The sequence below is a fragment of the Heterocephalus glaber genome, unplaced genomic scaffold, assembly GCF_053883595.1.
Source record: "Heterocephalus glaber isolate CG9 unplaced genomic scaffold, H.glaber_assembly_v1.0 deba00000621, whole genome shotgun sequence".
Classification (NCBI taxonomy): domain Eukaryota; kingdom Metazoa; phylum Chordata; class Mammalia; order Rodentia; family Bathyergidae; genus Heterocephalus; species Heterocephalus glaber.
This window is the reverse complement of record NW_028258153.1, coordinates 31,490,482-31,509,234: the sequence shown is the minus strand read 5'-3', so window position 1 is coordinate 31,509,234 and position 18,753 is coordinate 31,490,482. Positions and strand designations below refer to the sequence as shown.

Below are 18,753 nucleotides of genomic sequence, written 5' to 3'. Positions count from 1 at the left end.
TCATAGCCTGTGTGTGTGTCCTTGGTCTCCACTGAAGAGGCCATGACTGTGGGGCCACAGAATTGGCTTCAGAGCCTAGGGTTCTCACTGCCTGCTTTGTACCACACGGATTTGCCGGTTCTCTGCTGTCCCCACACCAGCAGCAGGACTGGGGAGCCTGTCCTACTCCCAAGGCACAACTGGGCATGTTTAACTAACTGAACTCAGGCAGCTGATTTGATGAAGAGCTGCTTTTTTTTTTTACATACTGGTACTTTGGCATTTTAATCATTTTATTTAATTTTGAAGATTATTTTGAAAGAACGGGAAGAGAGAAAGCAGCAGAGACTCCGAGAAAATGCTGTGAGCCCGGCTATGGCCAGTGATGAGGCACAGGGTGCAGAGATCAGTGCTGAGGAGCAGGTCACCAACCAGGCTGGACCCACAGGTACCTCGGGTTTTCTGTGTTTTCATCTGGGAACTGCCATGAGCACAGCACAGTCAGGGAGGAGTATGGCTGGCTTCCGGCACCTTTGTGGTGGCACACGTTCAGCATTGAGCTCGGGTTGCAGTATTCCAACTCCATCTGTGTGGTGAGAGGAGCCCAGGGATGGGGTTTGCTGCCCAGGCCTGGTTCTGGGTCCTTGAGGGTCAAAGGAAATGAGCCTCCCCTCCCTGAGTGCGATCCATGTGGCACAGGAGGCGCCTGCGACTGGAAGTGCCTGTGTTTGTGAACACCAGTAACAACAGCTTGCCAGCAGGTGTAAGAAACATGCTGTCACAGAAACCTATGTGTCTGTTTTTGTTTTTGCTTTTGTTTTTTGGTATTGGGGATTGAACTCAGGACCTTGAGCTTCCCAGGCAGGTGCTGTGCTGCTGAGCTAAATCCCCAGCCTCCTAATCTGTCTGTTTTTGGCTTCATAAAAGTCTCTAGAGCATAAGGCAGAGCTTGTGGATTTATCACAAAGGAGTCCAGCACCTGGATGGGGAAGCAGGATAACCCAAACCTCTCCCCTGTGCCATGCCACACAGCTCGCCTCCTCTCTGTCATTGCTGTGTAGTACTCAAGTGGATGGATATACCAGGGCTGGGTTGGGCTTGAAGGCAATTTCCAGCTTCAGGCTATTAGAAGGAAGGTTGCTGTGGACACAAGCATGTTCACCTGTGGCATTTTCCCTGAGAGCAGTATTGCATTAGTAGCTCCTGCCACAGGTTCCTTGGTGTCCTCCCAGTTCTACCCCAGCCTGGGGAGGGGGTAAGACTTTGGTGCTCCTGTCCTTCCTGCCCTGGGCATTGTCTTTTTAAAAAGAGTTTCACTCCAGCAGGTGTGGGGTGTGTTTTTGAGTTTCTTTCTCTCTGATCTGGTGTTCTAGGGAAGCAGCCTTATTTGGCGATAGCAAGCTGTTACCAAACCACAGCACGTGTTAACCATATCTCTCTTGTTTGAGGCACTCATAAGTTTTTCATTTCTTGTTTTTTCTTCTTGGTGCTGGGGAAAAACTCCACAACCACAGGCATTCCAGGCAAGTCCCCTACCACTGAGCTGCATCCCCACCCCGAGGCTCAGATGTTAAAGTTCAGTTCTTAAGGATTGTTTAAAAAAGGAATGGCTTCAACCATTTAAGCCTCAAAGCTTGGAACTGTAGCTCTGGTTTTCAAAACTTCCTGATAGGTTTTTCGGATCAGGTTCCAGAATTAAAAGATACATATGACCAGTGAACTGCACCCTGAAGGTGGTTAAAATGGTAATTTTCCTATGTGTTTTCCCACAGTAAAAATGAATGAATAAACAAATGGAGGGGAATGGGCAGGCCTCCTCAGGTTGAGGCCTCCTCAACCTGGAAGACCTGTCAGCTTTTCTGCTTCTTCCAGAGGCTATGTTAGCCTCCTACTCTGCTGCTCTGCAGTGCTGTTGGGGGAGAATGGCAGGTTTGTGCCAGCACTGGTCACATCAGTGGGACGGACATGAGCCAGCACTAGGTGTCAGTCTCCACTGCACCACGAGGCCCTGCAGACAAGTACAGTGACTTTTTCATCCCTGAACTTTCAGGGGGAAGAGAAGAATTGGCCGCCTCCACTCCTGCAGTTGAGGGCCAATCAGAAGACCCACCTGGTGCAGAGGTCCAGAAGGATGCAGACGCCTGCCAGCCTGCACCTGACCAAGCCGGCTTCCCCAAGATCCACAGCCGAAGATTCCGGGAGTGAGTGAGCACTTGCCTTCTGGGGCCCAGGAGAGGCGGGGTGCTTAGGTTGGATTTGGCACTGGTTTCCCTCCCCTTACATGTATAGCACCCTAAATCCAGGTATTTAGACCATTCTATACTTTAATCCTCTGGGTTGAAAGTGGTCAGGTACCTAGTTAGTTATATGAGTGTTCAGGGGTGGCCTGTCCCTTGTATCAGTCTGTGCCTACTGGTTTCTTTCCTGCCAGTGATGATGGCTGGGGATTTAGCTCAGTGGCACCACACCTGCCTCACAAACGCAAGGTCCTGAGTTCGATCCCCAGTACTGCAAAAAAAAAAAAAACAAGAGCTGCAGGGGCAGGGGATTTAGCTCAGTGGTTCCCCCGCCTGCAGCGCAAGCGCAAGGACCCAAGTTTGATCCCCGGAACCAAAAAAAAAAAAAAGAGGTGCCCTTAATCCAGGATTAGAGGATGGATGGGTGGTGAGGTGCCAGTGATGTCATTCAGGTCCCTTTCATGATTTCATCTTCCATACACGTTCTTAAGGGCAAGATTTCTTTGACCCTGTTTGCCTACTCTTCCTCCCCTTCCTGCTTCTCTTCCTGGGTAGTCCATGCAGGGCTTTGTATTCAGAACAGGGAGATACATGAGGGAGTGGCCAAGGCAGGGACCTGTGCATACCACAGTGGACAGCAGAGCCCAGAGGTTTTTGTCTTGTTATGTTTCAGAGCCAGGGATGATGCTTAAGTCTTTATGTTTCCTAGAATCATTCAGGAATTCCAGGGTTCTGATGAGTGTTAACTGTCCCTGTGACTTTTATCTGATGCTATTTGTGTCTCTTCTTCCTGGGGTAGATGATCACAGGGCCAGGGGCCAAGTTCTTGGTGTCTGATATTCCTTTCAGTTACTGCAGCCAGATGCTCAGTAAAGAAGTGGATGCCTGTGTCACAGACCTACTCAAGGAGCTGGTCCGCTTCCAAGACCGAATGTACCAAAAGGATCCAGTCAAGGCTAAGACCAAACGCCGGCTTGTGCTGGGGCTGAGGGAAGTTCTCAAACACCTAAAGCTCAAGAAGCTGAAATGCATCATCATTTCTCCCAACTGTGAGAAGATACAGTCAAAAGGTAATACACTGTGTTGTCCTGTGGCACATGGGCCCCTGCAGCACTGCACAGTGTGCTGCCCTCATGGTCAGGTACCCTCTGGGCTAGCTGTGCACCTGGTCCGGGACCCAGCTCACACCCCCATGGGCCTCGGCAGCTTGTTTTCAGCTTCATTTTATACCTGAATGACTGTTTCCCAGGTGCATACCCCACTGGGTGCCTCGCTCTGAAGCAGGCCTCCCTCTGGAACAGGGAAGGAAGGATGTGCCACTGATAGGCAGGTTCCACTCGGGAGCTAGGGAACGTCACTGGCCACTCCTGCCGCAGAGATGACTCACCAGCAGGCAAGCCATCCTGATAGGATTTGTGTTCAGGCTACCTGGGGCTGTTTAGTGTGTAAACAACCCATCTGACCACTCACTACCAGTGTGGTTTATTCTGAGTACTTTGCCATTTTACCCTGGCTGGAAGGTGCTTTTTGTCAGTTGGTGGATGTGACATAAGGTGACAGTGAACCTTCGTGTCTGAGGTTGCTGTTTACCTTGTGTTTAAGTCGTCTTGGCTCTCAGAGGACTTGGCTGTCTGTGTTATATCCTCCTTTGACTATGGCACTGAGCTGAGGTATGGCTCAGTGGTGATCTCTTGCCTAACATATGCTGGGTTCTGGGTTCCACCCCAACACTGCATGACAGAAGTGGTAGTCAGGAACAGAGTGACCTTGCTCACGTACACCCCTGGTTCACCTCATCAGTGCTGAGAAGAAGAGGAGGGAACATCAGTGAACACTTCGGCCCTTCCTTGGCGCCCTGTTCCTTTCTCCTGCTGTGTGAATGTCAGCTCAGCCAGAGCTCCATTTTGAGGGAACAAGTCATGGTCCTGGGGCTGAGCCCTGAGTGGTGATCTTTACAGTTAGCACTTCGTGTCCAAAGCTGGGAGGTTTGCGGGTGGCTGATGCTTCCAGTGGCCCAGCAGCAGCAGGGGACCTCCTCATGTCCAGCTTGTCCTTGTGCTTGCTTAATGCAGGTACAGTGTTACTGCTGGCCCAAACAGGACAGGATTTCAGTGACCTGTCCCCCTGGTTGTGTGTGTGGCCGTGCCCAGAATCCTTTCCAGGTCATAGGAGAGAATAAGCCATTTGTTTTCCTGCTCTTATCATTGTGAGTCTGCGTAGATGAAAGGGTCACAGTTACAGAGGGTTTGTTCAGGGAGAAGGCAGCTGTGGGCTCCTGTCTTTCCCACATACCTACTTCACCAGTTAGCCCTCTAGCTAGTTTAGAAGTGTTTCCTTCCATAGCCTCAAGTATGTGGCTTGCAATTTACTGCTCGATAGTCTTCACTTTAGTCATTTGACAGCTTACCAACAGAAGAAATGGGTTTATGCTCATCCGCTGGGATTCTAGTTCTTTTGTGGTACCCCACACCCCAATATTGGGAATTGAACCTAATGCCTTTGCAGTGAGCAACATAACCCAGCCCCATTTTTTATATTTTACTTTATATTTTTTATATTAAATTTTTACAGTTAATTTTATTGGTACATTTTAGGTATACAATATAATGACATACATCATTGGAAATTGGCACCTTTACATAATCTCTCTTGATTCATAGTTTTTCCCCATTCCCCTCCCCTCCCCTCAACCCCTCCATTCCTCCCTATTTAAAAAGACTTTGTTTCCATTTTTTCATTTTCTCATATTAATTCCATTCCCTTCTTTCCTTTCCCTTACCCCTCCCACTTCCCCTTCCCCTTTGCCCCTTTTCTTCCTATTTCACATTACCTGTTATACATTTTAGTCCTTATTTACACTTTCAGTTTCTCACACTAGAGAAACTATTCAGTATTTACACGTGTGTCCTATTTATTTCACTGAAGAGTATCGCCTCAATATGCGTCCATTTAGCTATAAATATCTCTAATTTCTCATTTTTATGGCTGAGTAGTACTCCCTTTTATAAAAAAAAAAAACATTTTCTTCGTCCAGTCTCCAGTTGATGAGCAATTGGGCTGCTTCCATGTTTTAGCTATTACAAACTGTGCTGCTATGAACGTGGGTGCACAGATATCACTGTGGTATGATTCTTTTAATTCTTTGGAGAAGATACCCAGCAGGGAATAGCGGGGTCAAATGGGACTTCCAGTCCTAGTTCTTTGAGGTATCTCCATACTGATTTCCACAGTGGTTGCACCAGTCTAGACTCCCACCAGCAGTGGAGCAGGGTTCCTCTTTCCCCACAGCCCCTCTAGCATTTGTTATTGGTTGATTTCATGATAGCCATTCTTTTGGGGGTTAGGTGGAATCTCAGTGTTGTTTTCATTTGCATCTCTTGAATGACCAGTGATGTTGAACATTTTTTCATATGTTTATTTATATTTCTACTTCTTTGTCTGAGAAATGTCTGTACATTTCAGATGCCCATTTTTGGACTGGATCTTTAAATTTGGGAGGTCTGATTTTTTTAAGTTCTTTATATATTCCAGATAGTAGACCTTTGTCTGAGGACCAGCAGGTGAAAATTTTTTCCTAGATTGTGGGTCGTCTCTTCACACTGTTGGTGCTTTCTCTTGCTGTGCAGAAGCTTTTTAATAAGAAGAGATCCCACTTGTTGACCGTTAGTGCTAGTTCATGGGCAACTGAGATTTTGTTCATAAAATCTTTTCCTACACCAATGTCTTCAAGAGTTCTACCTAACCCCTCTTCCAGCTGGTTTAGTGTTTCTGTTTTAATATTTTAGATGTTTAATCCATTTCGATTTTAGTTTAGTGCATGGTGAGAGATAAGTCCAGTTTTAATCATTGGCAGGTTTTCCAGCACTGTTTATTAAAGAGCTATCTTTCCTCCAGTGAGGGTTTTTGTTTGGCTCCTCTGTCGAAGATGAGGTGGTTGAGTGTGTCTGGGGTTGTTTCTGTATCTTCTAATCTGTTCCACTGATTCTCAGGTCTGTTTCTTTGCCAGTACCGTACTGTTTTATCACAGTAGCTTTGTAGTATAGTTTCAACTTGGGGGTTGTAATACCCCCTGCCACGTCTCTGTGGCCTAGAATTGCTTTTGCTATTCTAGGTCTCTTGTTCCAAATGAATTTTTGGATTGTTTTCTCAAGGTCTGAGAAGTATGCTGCTGGGATTTCAATTGGGATTGCATTGAATCTATATAGCAGTTTTGGAAGTATGGCCATTTTCACTATGTTGATTCTCTCTACCCAGGAGCAAGGGATGTCTTTCCATTTTCTGATATCCTCTTTTTTCAGAGTGCTGTCATTTTCAGAGAAGAGGTCTTTGATTTCTTTTGTTAGGTTGATTCCTAGGTATTTCCATTTTTTGGATGGTATTGTGATAGGAATTGTTTGCCCTATTTTTTTCTCAGTGAGACTGTTGTTTGTGTACAGGAAAGCTATTGATTTTTGTGTGCTGACCTTGTATCCATCTACTTTACTGAATTTGGTTATTAAGTCTAAAAGACTTTTGGTAGAGCTCTTGAGGTCTTCTATATAGAGTATCATGTCATCTGCTAATAATGACAGTTTAACTTCTTCATTGCCAATCTTAATTCCTTTTATTTCTTTTTGTCTAATTGCTGTGGCTAATGTTTCCAAAACTGTATCGAACAGGAGTGGTGATAGTGGACATTCTTGTCTTGTTCCTGATTTTAGTGTGAAGGATTTCAGTTTTTGACCATTTAGTATGATATTGGCTGTTGGTTTTTCATAGATGGCTTTTATCAGATTGAGGTAGAGACTGTCTATTCCAATTTTTTGTAGGGTTTTTATCATGAAAGTGTGTTGGATTTTCTCAAATGCTTTTTCTGGATCTATTGAGATGATCATATGGTTTTGTGTCCTTGGCTCTATTGATAATAGTGCATTACATTTATTGATTTGTGTGTGTTGAACCATCCCTGCAGCCCTGGAATGAATCCCACTTGGTCAGGGTGTATGATCTTGATGATCTGCATTCTACTTGCCAGTATCTTATTAAGGATTTTTGCATCTATGTTCATTAGTCAGATTGGCCTATAGTTCTCTTTTTTGGTTGAGTCTCTCTCTGCTTTGGGGGTCAAGGTAATGCTTGCTTCAAGGAATGAATTCAGAAGTATTGCTTCCCCTTCAATTTCATTGAGGAGTTTAAACAGTAGTGGCAGTAGTTCCTCTCTAAATGGCTTGTAGAATTCAGCAATGAAGCCATCAGGACCTGGGCTTTTCTTGGTTGGTAAGTTTTTAATTACCTTTTCAATTTCATTGATTGATATTGGGTTGTGTAGAATTTTTAGGTCTTCTTCATTCAACTTTGGCAATTCATATGTATCTAGGAATCTGTCCATTTCTTCTGTGTTTTCCATCTTATTGTTGTATAGGTTCTGGAAGTGTAGGTATTGATGATCCTCTGGATTTCTGCTGGGTCCGTTGTAATTTCATCCTTTTCATTCCTAATTGCGTGGATTTGGGCCTTTTCTTTCCTTTTTCTGACAGGATTGGCTAGGGGTTTGTCAATTTTGTTTATATTCTTTCGAAGAACCAACTCTTGGCTTCATTGATTTATTTTTTTTGTATCGTTCTCTTAGTCTCCATTGCATGGATTTCTGCTCTGATCTTTATAATTTCCTCCCTTGTATGAGCTTTGGATTTGTCCTGCTCTTTTTCTCGAAGCTTGAGGTTAAGCATCAGGTTGTTTAATTGGGCTCGCTCTGTTTTCCTAATATGTGCATTCATTGCTGTGAATTTCCCTTGCAAGACTGCTTTCATTGTGTCCCATAGATTCTGATATGTAGTATTGTCCTTGTCATTTAATTGAAGGAACTGTCTGATTTCTTCTTTAATTTCCTCTGTGATCCATTGGTTATTCAGAAGTGTGTTGTTCAATTTCCATGTTTTTATGAAATTCTTGCGGATTCTTTTGCTATTGATCTCCAATTTCATCACACTATGGTCCAATAATATACAAGGGATAACTTCAGTTCCTTTGCACTTACTTAAATGTGTTCTATGAGCAAGTAAGTGGTCTGTTTTGAAGAATGACCTGTGTGCAGCTGAAAAGAATGTGTATTCTGATTTTGTGGGGTGTGGAACACTCTATAAACATCTGTTAAGTTCATTTGTTCAAGAGTTTGATTGAGTTCTAGTATTTTGTTGCTTGTTTTTTGTCTAGTTGACCTATGTATGTGTGACAGTGGGGTATCGAGGTCCCTCACTACTATCGTATTAGTGCTTATTTGATTTTTCATGTCCATTAGTATTTGTTTTATATAGTTGGGTGCACTAGTGTTTGGTGCATATATGTTTATGATTGTCATCTCTTCCTCTTGGATTGTTCCTTTTACAAGGATGTAATGTCCTTCTTTGTCTCTCTTAATCAGTGTTGGTTTGGATTCCACTTGATCTGCAAATGGGATAGCTACTCCTGCTTTTTTTCGTGTTCCTGTTGCATGGAGTATTGTTTTCCACCCTTTAACTTTCAGTCTGTGAGTTTCTTTTTGAATTAAGTATGTTTCTTGTATGCAGCATATTGTTGGAACTTGCTTCTTGACCCATTCTGCCAGTCTATTTCTTTTGATTGGTGAATTAATATTAACATTGATGATTATAACTGATATGCATTGACTTATCACTGTCATGACTTTTTCTTTTTGTTGTATTCTCCCCCTTTGCGTTTAATTTCTTGTTAGCCCGATGGATTCATTCTGCTGGGCTTTCTGGGGTTGTGATCCTCATTGTCTTTTCCTAGGATATTGTCTAAAATTTTTTGGAGCGCTGATTTGGTATTCATGAAGTTCCTAATGTGCCCTTTATCATGGAAGTATTTTATTTCCCCATCAGTTTTGAAAGATAGTTTTGCAGGGTACATCAAGCTGGGTTGGAGGCTGTTTTCCTTTAGGGCTTGCAATATGTCACTCCAAGCTCTTCTTGCCTTGATGGTTTGCATTGAGAAGTCTGCTGTGATTCTCATGGGCTTTCCTTTTTATGTGATTTGTTTCTTTTCTCTAACTGCTTGTAGAATTTTGTTCTTCTGTTGGGTTTCTGGACTCTTAACAATTATATGCCTATGTTTATATATTTTTTTTGATCAAGGCTAGTTGGAGTCCTATATGCCTCACTTACCTGTATGTCAAGTTCTTTTCCCCTGCTTAGGAAGTTTTCTGCCATAACATCTGTGAACAGTTTTTTTAATGTCATGTGCACTCTCTCCTGTTTCTTCATTGACTCTGATCAGTCTCGTGTTATTCTTCTTTGCATCATCTAGCAGCTGCTGGATTTTTTTCTCGTGTTCCCTTACTATTTTTTATCTTTTTAAAGGGGAAGGGGTTTATTTAGCTCATAGTTTGCAGAGGTTTCAGTCCATAATCAGCTGGCTCCAAGGCAGGGTGGCACATGGCAGAGGGGCATCGCAGAGGAGAAACATCCGTTACTATTTTTAAGAAAGTTTTCTTTTCCTGGTCACTGATTGCAGTCTTTTCTTCTGTATCTGAAATTCTGTCCTCACATTGGCTCATTCTCCTGTGTAAACTTTCTTTGTTTTTTTTTTAACTACACAGAGCTTTTTGTTTTATTTTTTTTATTTTTTATTTTTTTATTTTTTGATAATGGGGATCGAACTCAGTTCCTTGTGCTTGGGAGGCAGTCAGTGGAACCAGTGAGCTAAATCCCCGGCCCTTAAATCATTTGCTTCTGAACCTTTTTTTTTTTCCCGGTACTGGGAATCGAACTTGGGACCTTGCGCTTACAAGGCAGGTGGTGGAACCACTGAGCTAAATCCCCTGCCCTTGATGCGTAAACTTTCAGTGGAATTTCATCTCCTGGAAATCTGTTTGCATCTGTTTTATGGATTCCATTTGTTTCCTATGTTGGGATTCCATCATGTTCCTCAGCTCCTTTATTTTTTTATCTGTGTCCTCTCTAGGTTTATTAATCATGTCTTACACTATGGCCACAATCTCTGCTGTTATCTCAGAAATTATTTCTGATTTAATTTTTTCCAGCTCCTCTTTCAAATTGCCAGTTTAAGGAGTCCAGGTGGTTGAGTATCAGAGTGTTCCATCTTGTTTCCCTTTGGGGTTGCTGTAGGTGATCTGCAAGTCTGGTTTTGAGACTTGTTTACTTGTCTTCTCATTTCAAGATGTAGGGAGGGTTGTGGTGCTGGTGCAGGAGTGGCTCACCTCCTTGGTGCTGGGCGGGGCTCTGCTCCTCTTGGGTGGGGTGGTGGTACAGAAGCCCGAAAGGCTCAGCTGCTTGCCCTTGGGGGGTTCTGCTCCTCTGTGTGGGGGTCAGTGCTAAGGTGGGCCAAATGGCTCACCTCCTTGGTGCTGGGCAGGGCTCTGCTCCTCTGGGCTGGGGGCAGTGGTATGGCAGCCTGAAAGGCTCAGCTGCTCGGTGCTGGGGCCCTCTGCTCCTCTGCTCTGGGGGCGGGTGGTACAGTGGGCCAAAAGGCTTACCTCCTCGGCGCTGGGCTGGGCTCTGCTCCTCTTTTATATTCAGTTTTTAAGAAAAGGTCTTGCCCTGTTGCTCCGGCTAGGATTGAACTTGTAATTCCCCGTCTCAGCCTCCCAGAATGCTTAATAGTTAATTTTGTATACACTTAACATTAACCAAACCGAAACCCTCAGCCAGCTCCCTCAGAACTTTCAGACAGTTGGATGGGGGTTACATATTCTAGCTCCCTGTGCCTTTTGTGCAGCTGGTCGCCCCTGCATGCCCTTTGCTTCCACTCTGTTCTGTTGGCGTTTTGGGATCTTTGGACTCCGCCCTCATTTGCTAGAGCATGTCTACTCTGTGGCCCTTGGTCATCTACAAGTCCCAGTGTATGGCTGGTGTCCCAAGGCTTTGAGTGGCATTGTAGGGTGGTGGTGCTCAGACCTAGGCAGTATCAGAATCCCGCAGAAGGCTGGTGAAGCAAGGATTATAGAAATTGTGCCTGGTTTGCTGGGCCCAAGAGTCTGCACTTCAGCCACAGGATGAGGTGGTTGGGCTGCTGCGGTGATGGCAGTGCCCCGAGAATGGCTTGAGTCCCCCTCAGAGCTGGTCACATCCCCTGGGAAGGCAGGCTGGGCTCTTAGCCTCTACCTTGTGAGCCTGTCCTCACTCCCACCAGCAGAGATGTGGGTTACAGGGACCCAGACATCGGGCCCTGTTTCACCTGAGGCCTGTGTCTGCTCTCCTGGTCCTGCCCTGCTCTCCTGTGCTGCCCTTACCTGATCTTCAGGCGCCTGGGGTCCAGGTCCTGCTTGCCAAGCCTTTCCCCACTGTGGCTTAAGTCATTAGGCTACCTCAATTGTCCATGCACATTTCAGCTTCTAGAACTCTCACCTTCTCCCAGGGATTCATGTCTAAACAATAAAAAGGTGGATGTGCTGTCCTTGGTTCATAATTCACTGTCCTCCTGGACATAGCTTGCCCTTCTCTGGTGAAGGCTGGAGTTCTGTTTGGTTGGCATCTTGAGGATCTGTTATGCACTTGAAGTATAATGGTTCAGTCATCAGTTCTACTTTTTCTGCTTTGAGGCATAAGGGATTTGATTATGTACCTTACAAGCAATGGTTAGTTGGGTAAGGTAGCCAGTGGCTTGTCATTTTACAGATATGATAGTATTATGGCCTTGGACCATATTAAGGTGAACTGTATTTGCCCAGAATGCCATTTCACTTAATAGTTCCAAACTTAAACTTGGAAGATTGTTTATCAGGGTGAGCATTTTTCTTGCTTATCTGAGCTCCCTGTTACACCTTAACCGGTCAGCCTTGGAATATGCTTTCCTCTCTTAATAACCTTTGCTTCAAGGTTGTTTGAGCAAAGCAGCCTTGACTTTGCTGCTTGTGTTGGGGTCCCCAAGTTCCGCAGGCTCAGTGAGCCCAGAAGACCTACGCACCCTAGAGCAAAAGCAGCAAAGGGAAAAGATACAAGGGGCAGAGCCAGGGAGACTAGGCATATATGTTCCCCTCTGCTGGGCAGATTCCAGAGCTCTACATTGTAGAAGGGAAGAGCTGGTAGTATTGTAACCACATCACCTGCACACAGTGGAGGTGCAGGGACCCAGGTGTCAGCACCCCAGCCACATTCACAGAGCCCATCCTAGCCTCCTGGCAGCCCTTCAGAGGATACAGATGGGCCTGCACTCCACAGATGGGCTCTTCACACTGCATTGGAGCCCAGGCAGACACTGGCAGAGGGAGACTTGCCAGTGGGAGACACACATCAAGACATTAAGGGGACTTAACCTGTCCCCCTAGTGAAGAGTTCTAATTGCAATATCCTATCCCTTACCTCTGCCCGGTCTGCCCTTTGCCAGCCTGTCCAGAACTGGTGTGTTTCCTCTAAATTCACATCCCCAGAGAGGGCTTCCTCACCACTGGCTATGTCTTTTGTAGGGCGGGGTGGGCAGAATTAAGTACTTTGGGCTTCAGAGTTAATCTCCAGTGTAGCTGCACACACACACACTCACACACTCACTCACTCACTCACTCTCTGTCCAGGTCCCATGATGTAGGGCAGGATACGCTTTTGGCAAGTCCCTCTCTTGAATGAGATGAAAAGTGTCCAGTTAGGTTCCTGGTGATATTTTGCCAGTTGTAAATAACTAGCAAACACTTATTTTTCTTACAGTTGTGTTGGGAGAAGCATGTATCTCGCAGGTTCCATCCCTGGCCTTGGCAAGATGGGCATCAGTGACTCCGAAGTCCATGCCCCACTGCCTCCCGTGGTGGCCTGCAGCTTCCACCCACGGAATTGCACCAGCCTCCTGGGGAGTTGATTTGCATTTTTGACATCCTACAAAGCATCTTTTCACTTCAGAATTTATTTTCTATTAGTTCATATTCTTTACCCATTTGTCTTTTGGGAGGTTGGCCTTTTTATATTGACTTGATTTGTACCTTTTATTAGAAGAAGTTAGATTGTAGGGTAATTGTTGGAAATATTTTTCAGGTTTATCATTGGCCTTTTAAACTTATTTTTGGCCTTGTTATGTATTGTAAATAACAATATTTTTCTTTTTTTTTTTTTTTTGGTACCAGAGATCAAATTCGGGACCTTGTGCTTTTGAGGCAGGCAGCAACACCACTGAGCTAAATCCTGGCCCTGTTCGATATTTTTATATATTTTAGTAGACTACATTTCAGTGTAAGATGTAGAGCCATGAGTCTAGCTGGATCTGTGCAGAGGCCTATCCTGCTACCCCAAGATCTTGCCCCCCACTGAGTGGAAATGTTCCTCACAAGCTCATTTTTCACACTTTCTGGTCATTCCTGGACCCTCTGCCTGTGGACCTGCATCTCCTTGATAGTAGTATGCAGCTTTATAACAAGCTTGGAACCTGGCAATGCTAGCCTTATTTTCCTTATTTTTCATTTTAAGAAATCCTGCTTGTAGGAATTTTAAATTTCAAAGTTTAGAGTTGTCATTTTATCATTTTAGATCATCCTATCCAAGAGCATAGAGGCTTTTTTGTATACTCTAGTGTTAATTGGCATGTGGAAGTTGTTCTGTAAATCATGTAGCTGAATAAGTGTATTCCTGCCCACTGAAATCTTCGGGTGCTGATGTAAGTGGAGTGATCTCTGCGATGGACCTTCTGTCTGCTGTGGAGCTTAGTGAGCTGTGTGCCCAAGGCCCTCATCTGCTATCGGAATGCTCCCTGGTGCTGTGGGGTTGTCTCCACCTCCCCTGCTTGCACTCACCTTGGCTGGCCCAGGCAGGGGGAGGCAGTGAGGTCCTGGAAGCCAGAGAGCTGCCAGAGGGGCCATTTGGGGTAAGGAATTCACCCTGGACCTCTAGTCTTCTTTGTAAGTGGGGGCTCAGCATCTGGCTTTTAGAGTTTGGGTTGGATACAGAGCTGATTCATGTGAATTAGTGGATCTGTGGCCTGGCAGGAAGTAAGTATTGAGTAGTACTAGCTAGTGCTTAACTTTTCCATTAGCATTATTCGGCTATACAGTATGTTGTTATGCTATGGAGGTGTCTCTTTTGGAGAATTGACGCTCCCATGTGGCTAGGACTAGCACTCTCTGGTGGAATTTGGCAGAGCTGGTGTAAAGCTGTAGGTGAGGTGTATTGCTCTCTGTACAATCAGGCTCAGCTGCTTCCTCTGGTGTCCTTATCCTCTGACCAGGTGGGCTGGATGACACTCTGCACACCATTATCGATTACGCCTGTGCGCAGAACATTCCCTTTGTGTTTGCTCTCAATCGCAAGGCTCTGGGGCGCAGTTTGAACAAAACCGTACCTGTCAGCATTGTGGGGATCTTCAGCTACGATGGAGCACAGGTGAGATGGGGCCTGACCCAGGAGGGAGCTGGCAGGCGGCAGTCTCTGTCCACCCACAGGGTAGCCTAGTAGCTCTGCTACGTTGGCCCTGGGGAGACACCACCACCGAGGCAGAAGCTTCTCATAAAACAGGGCCTTGGTCTTCTGACAGTGCCACAAGCCAGGCTCTGAATTTGGCTCTAGGTTGACTGCCAACAGGTGTCTCCAGTAGCCCACTGCTCTAAGTGGCATCCCCAGCACCCACAAGCACAGAGGCTTGTTGCCCCTGTTTTTCTGTGGTGATCGCTAAGTGTGCAGGGGACCGAGTGTCGTCCTGGAATGTCACCTCTGTGCTCTCACTTGTGTCCAAGGACCAGTTCCACAAGATGGTTGAGCTGACCATGGCAGCCCGGCAGGCGTACAAGACCATGCTCGAGAATGTGCGACAGGAGCTGGCAGGGGAGCCCACGCCTCAGACACCTCCCAGCCCACCCTCAGAGGGCCCCAGCAGCTCTGCCGAGAACAGCCCCTTGGCCCCCTCTGGAGAAGACCCCCACTACAGTGAGTGGTCGGGAGAGGGGCTGTGTTGGGCCAAGTGCCCTGTGGCTTATTCAGGGTCCTCAGGAAAGCACCCTGACATCCATGTGTAAGACTGGCCACAGTAGGGCCCTGGAGGTTCAAGCCATTGCCTGTCAAGACTAGAGATTAGGAGAGGCTGAGTGGCTATCCCACACAGATGTCAAGCCAAATGTCACCCAGAGGATAGTCTTAAAGGTAGCCATAACCAAGGCTGTCTGGGGAGGCCGAGCGGAGTCTCAGGGGATGCTCTCCGAGGTGTAACTGAGGTTCCTCACTGAAGGGGACCCAGCAGGCTGGGAGAGGCGGGCAGAGCCTGCCAGGGGCCCACCTAAGCAGAGGGAGCTTCTCATTCCCTTCAGTTGCTTCCTGGGAAGAAGGGTTTTATGACTTGTGCCTGCCCCTCACTGGTGCCATTTCCTGTTCTAGTTGAATTCTGGAAAACGCATCTGGAAGCATACAGTCGCTGTGCCCTGGAGCTGGAAGAATCCCTGGAGGCCTCAGCCTCTCAGATGACAAACTTGAATTTATAAGGAGAGAGTTCTTTCCTGTGTCTGTGTATTGTGGGTAAGGAGGGGGAGGCTTGAAAAGACTTCGGGGCTTTTTCTTCTCAGTTTTTCACTAACCTAATGTATTTTGTATGACTGTTGAATTTGAAAACTGACCGGCACGAGAGGCACATGAAACCGTGGTTGCAGGCCTTCAGAGCCGTGGGTTCCATCCGACTGGCACACAGATCCTCTGGCAGAAACCTTTTCCAGAAGCCTGCTGGTAGAGCTTAGGCTCTGAGCACATTGTGGGTCTGGAGAACACTGGAAAATGTAGTACTTGAGCACTTTGGCTGCTAAGGAGGCTTCCCCTCCACTTCGGCACCGCTGAGCCAAGGGAGTCCGGGCAGGCGGGCAAGCAGGGGGTTCCTTCCTGCAAGGGCTGGGGCAAGGGGACCAGAGGAGCTGTGCCTCTCCAGGGATGCTGATGTTGGCATAGAGGGAGTGGGGAAAGGCCCTTTCTCAGGGGACGTAGCGCTTCACCTTAACGATGGGGAGGGTTTGCTAAAATGAGCCTCAGAAGGAACATGGTTTTCTAACCTGCACCTTTTTGACATGAAGTATTCTTTTAGTCTGTATTTCCAAAGAAACAATGTATATTGAAGTTCTACATTTATTTAGTAATCAGTCTCCAAATCTTTCTTTTATAAGTGAACATATTCTGAATGTGATTTCTGTCATAAAGGCCAAGGGGCAGAGCGTACTTTCATATTTTCCCTGTAAGAAAGAGGGCTTATTTATTTTGAATAAAGAGTGAATATTTTAATTTCACTTCAGACTTTGGTACTTTTAGGCTTGTCAGTGGTCTCAGTCATACTAGTTATTCCTGCATCCTGAATTAACCCTCTTAGAAACGAGCCTCTGAACTGAAAGGACCAAGCAGGGCAAGGTGGCCATATGCTGTGGCCCTCCCAGGTTCTAGCAGTGACACCTGCCAAAGTCTTAGGCCAGACATAGACCTGCTGTCAAGGGCCTTCTCAGTCCTGACCCACGATTGTGTTCCTTTCACCAAAGCCAGTGGCAGGAAGGGTTTTCACTCTCTGCTTGCCAAGCAAACAGGTACTGTATCTTTTTGGCTTTGGAGCTCCTGTTGAATTTAGTCACACCACATGTTATGTGTCTGAAAGGTGGCCTGTGATGAAGAGGTCAAACTGGATGAATGAGTCACAATGGTGTGCTGTGGACAGGGCTGGCAGTATGACCGCAGGTTTGTGGCCATCTTCAGGGTTCATGATGACCAGCGTGTGGATTGTTGTAGACATGTTCTAAGCTGTTCCACTGTGGGAAATGGATGTGTTTGGCCGGGTCATCGTGATAGAACAGGCCATCTATGATGAGAGGAAGTTGATGTATTAAGTTTGAAAATAGGAGCTTGTTTGAGAATAAAACTCCATGGGGAAAATTTAAATAGCCTATCAGCTGTACCCAGGTAGAATTTTTAAATTTGATGAGTCAAAAAATTTAAAAATCTTTCCCGTACAGAAGGTCTTCTATCAAAGGTCCTTCTTGGAGGGCTCCAGGTCTGTGGTACGTGCTGTGCGAATTTTAGCCTAAATGTGGCTAACACAGAGGATTAGGGGCAGAGAGCTGAGCCGAACAAACGTGCAACTTCTTTAAACAGTGTGCGGAGTCACAAATCCCTGCTCATAGCCACAGTTCCCATCAGGACACCTCACGTCACTGAAACCTTGAGGGTGTCCTTGTCTCGTAGAGCATGAACGTGCTGCACCAAGTCAGACTTCAGGGAAAACACCACAGGAAGGGGCCCAGAGCTGACACGGTTCACTCAGCAGTTGCTGCAGTGGAACCCACACTTTAGGAACCCCATGAATGCAGGCAGAACTCACAGAAGAGCTTCCTGTTAACGTGTTCTTAGTGGTTCTGTGAGTAAGATGGGTGGCTGTGGTCCAGATGGCAGCATCAGCACTCTGCTCCCATGTGCAGATGGGGACAGTGGGCAACTTTACCCACAACTCAACGTCTTTGGGATCCTCATTCATGCTGGGTGCATGAAGTAGCTGCTGAGAACACATATGATCCTTGTAGGAAGATTCCAGAATGAAGGTGTAGAGCAGGCTGTGGTCACATGGCTCAAGAGACAGCCAGTATCTCGTGACAGCCGTGGTCATAAGAGGAGCCCAGCTTTCTTTTTAACAGGGTTTGGTTTTATGATGCCATGAAAATTGTCATTGCACAGACAGGATGCAATGGATCTCTATGATTAAAGGCCACACAGTGTTAGGGCCAAGCCTTCTCAAGTTCTCACACACAGCAACCTCATCTTTAGAGATTCTGCTTCAGTAATTAGAGACTTATATAACAAAACACTCATCACTCAGACTGTTGTCAAGAACGTTTAATATGGCACCAGGAGATTCGTACCACTGACGTGCTGGCTATTCCGCCTCACAAGCAGATGTACCGCCGTTAGCAGAGCACGGAGTGAACACGCACAGGTGAGAGCCACAGTGTTAGCAAACAGAGCCCAGCCTTCAGAGATCAGTGAAGACCAACACACAGACATTACAGACCCACACTGGACTGACCTCATCAGCACACAGGGTAGGTGGTGAGAGATTTTCACTTGGAATCTCACCTTCCCATCCCGAAAGTAGACTCAGTTAAATGGTGAGATTTTGGGATGGAGGTGCCCGCAGGCTTGACTTCCACCCATAAAGCCCAAGGGAGGGAAGGGGCTCACCGCACCAGCCTGCCGGCTGTTCTGGGGGAGGGATGTGTGTGAGGTGGAGTCTTGGCAATCACGGAGGGGCTACCAGGGGAGGAGGAGCTGTTCTGTGACAACTGCTTCCATTTGTAGCCACCTCACCAGCCTGGTCATCTGTTCCAGGAAGGCTCTCGGCTGTGCCTTAATTTTACAGGGGTCCGAGTTACTGTCCCAGGCTACCTGGGGCTCAGCTCAGTGCTTTTCCACTGCTCATTCAGTCTGTGGCCCAGCGGCTGCATACACAACTGGCAAGGCAGACAGCTCACTCCCGGGAGTTCTGGAGCCCATGTGGTGCCCCAGGCTGGAGGCAGTGGAGTCCACTCGGGGTCTCGGGAACTGCCTCCTGGGGGCTAGAAGGTGTCCTTGCTACAGCTTTCCTGAAAGAACAAGGTGGTCTTGAGTCCTAGGCGGGA

General features: G+C 46.4%; 2 protein-coding genes across 12 annotated transcripts in view; one reads left to right on the top strand and one right to left on the bottom strand.

Annotated features, from left to right (window-relative positions):
• Secisbp2 (SECIS binding protein 2) overlaps positions 1-16,386 on the top strand; it is a 44,050-nt gene extending 27,664 nt beyond the window's left edge. For 6 of the 7 annotated variants that reach the window (XM_087206327.1, XM_087206326.1, XM_004851321.3 and 3 more), the window contains 6 exons: positions 289-427; positions 2,030-2,180; positions 3,066-3,286; positions 14,358-14,512; positions 14,863-15,052; positions 15,497-16,386. In XM_087206327.1, the coding sequence (XP_087062453.1) occupies positions 289-427; positions 2,030-2,180; positions 3,066-3,286; positions 14,358-14,512; positions 14,863-15,052; positions 15,497-15,600 (960 nt within the window). In that variant the 3' untranslated portion in view covers positions 15,601-16,386. The remainder of the gene's footprint in view (positions 1-288; positions 428-2,029; positions 2,181-3,065; positions 3,287-14,357; positions 14,513-14,862; positions 15,053-15,496) is intronic. The other variant, XM_021263722.2, reaches the window with a different exon arrangement.
• A 1,570-nt stretch (positions 16,387-17,956) lies between these two features.
• Positions 17,957-18,753, bottom strand: part of Sema4d (semaphorin 4D) — a 128,824-nt gene continuing 128,027 nt past the window's right edge. For 4 of the 5 annotated variants that reach the window (XM_004851313.4, XM_087206334.1, XM_087206332.1 and 1 more), the window contains one exon: positions 17,957-18,717. In XM_004851313.4, the coding sequence (XP_004851370.1) occupies positions 18,691-18,717 (27 nt within the window). In that variant the 3' untranslated portion in view covers positions 17,957-18,690. The remainder of the gene's footprint in view (positions 18,718-18,753) is intronic. The other variant, XM_087206335.1, reaches the window with a different exon arrangement.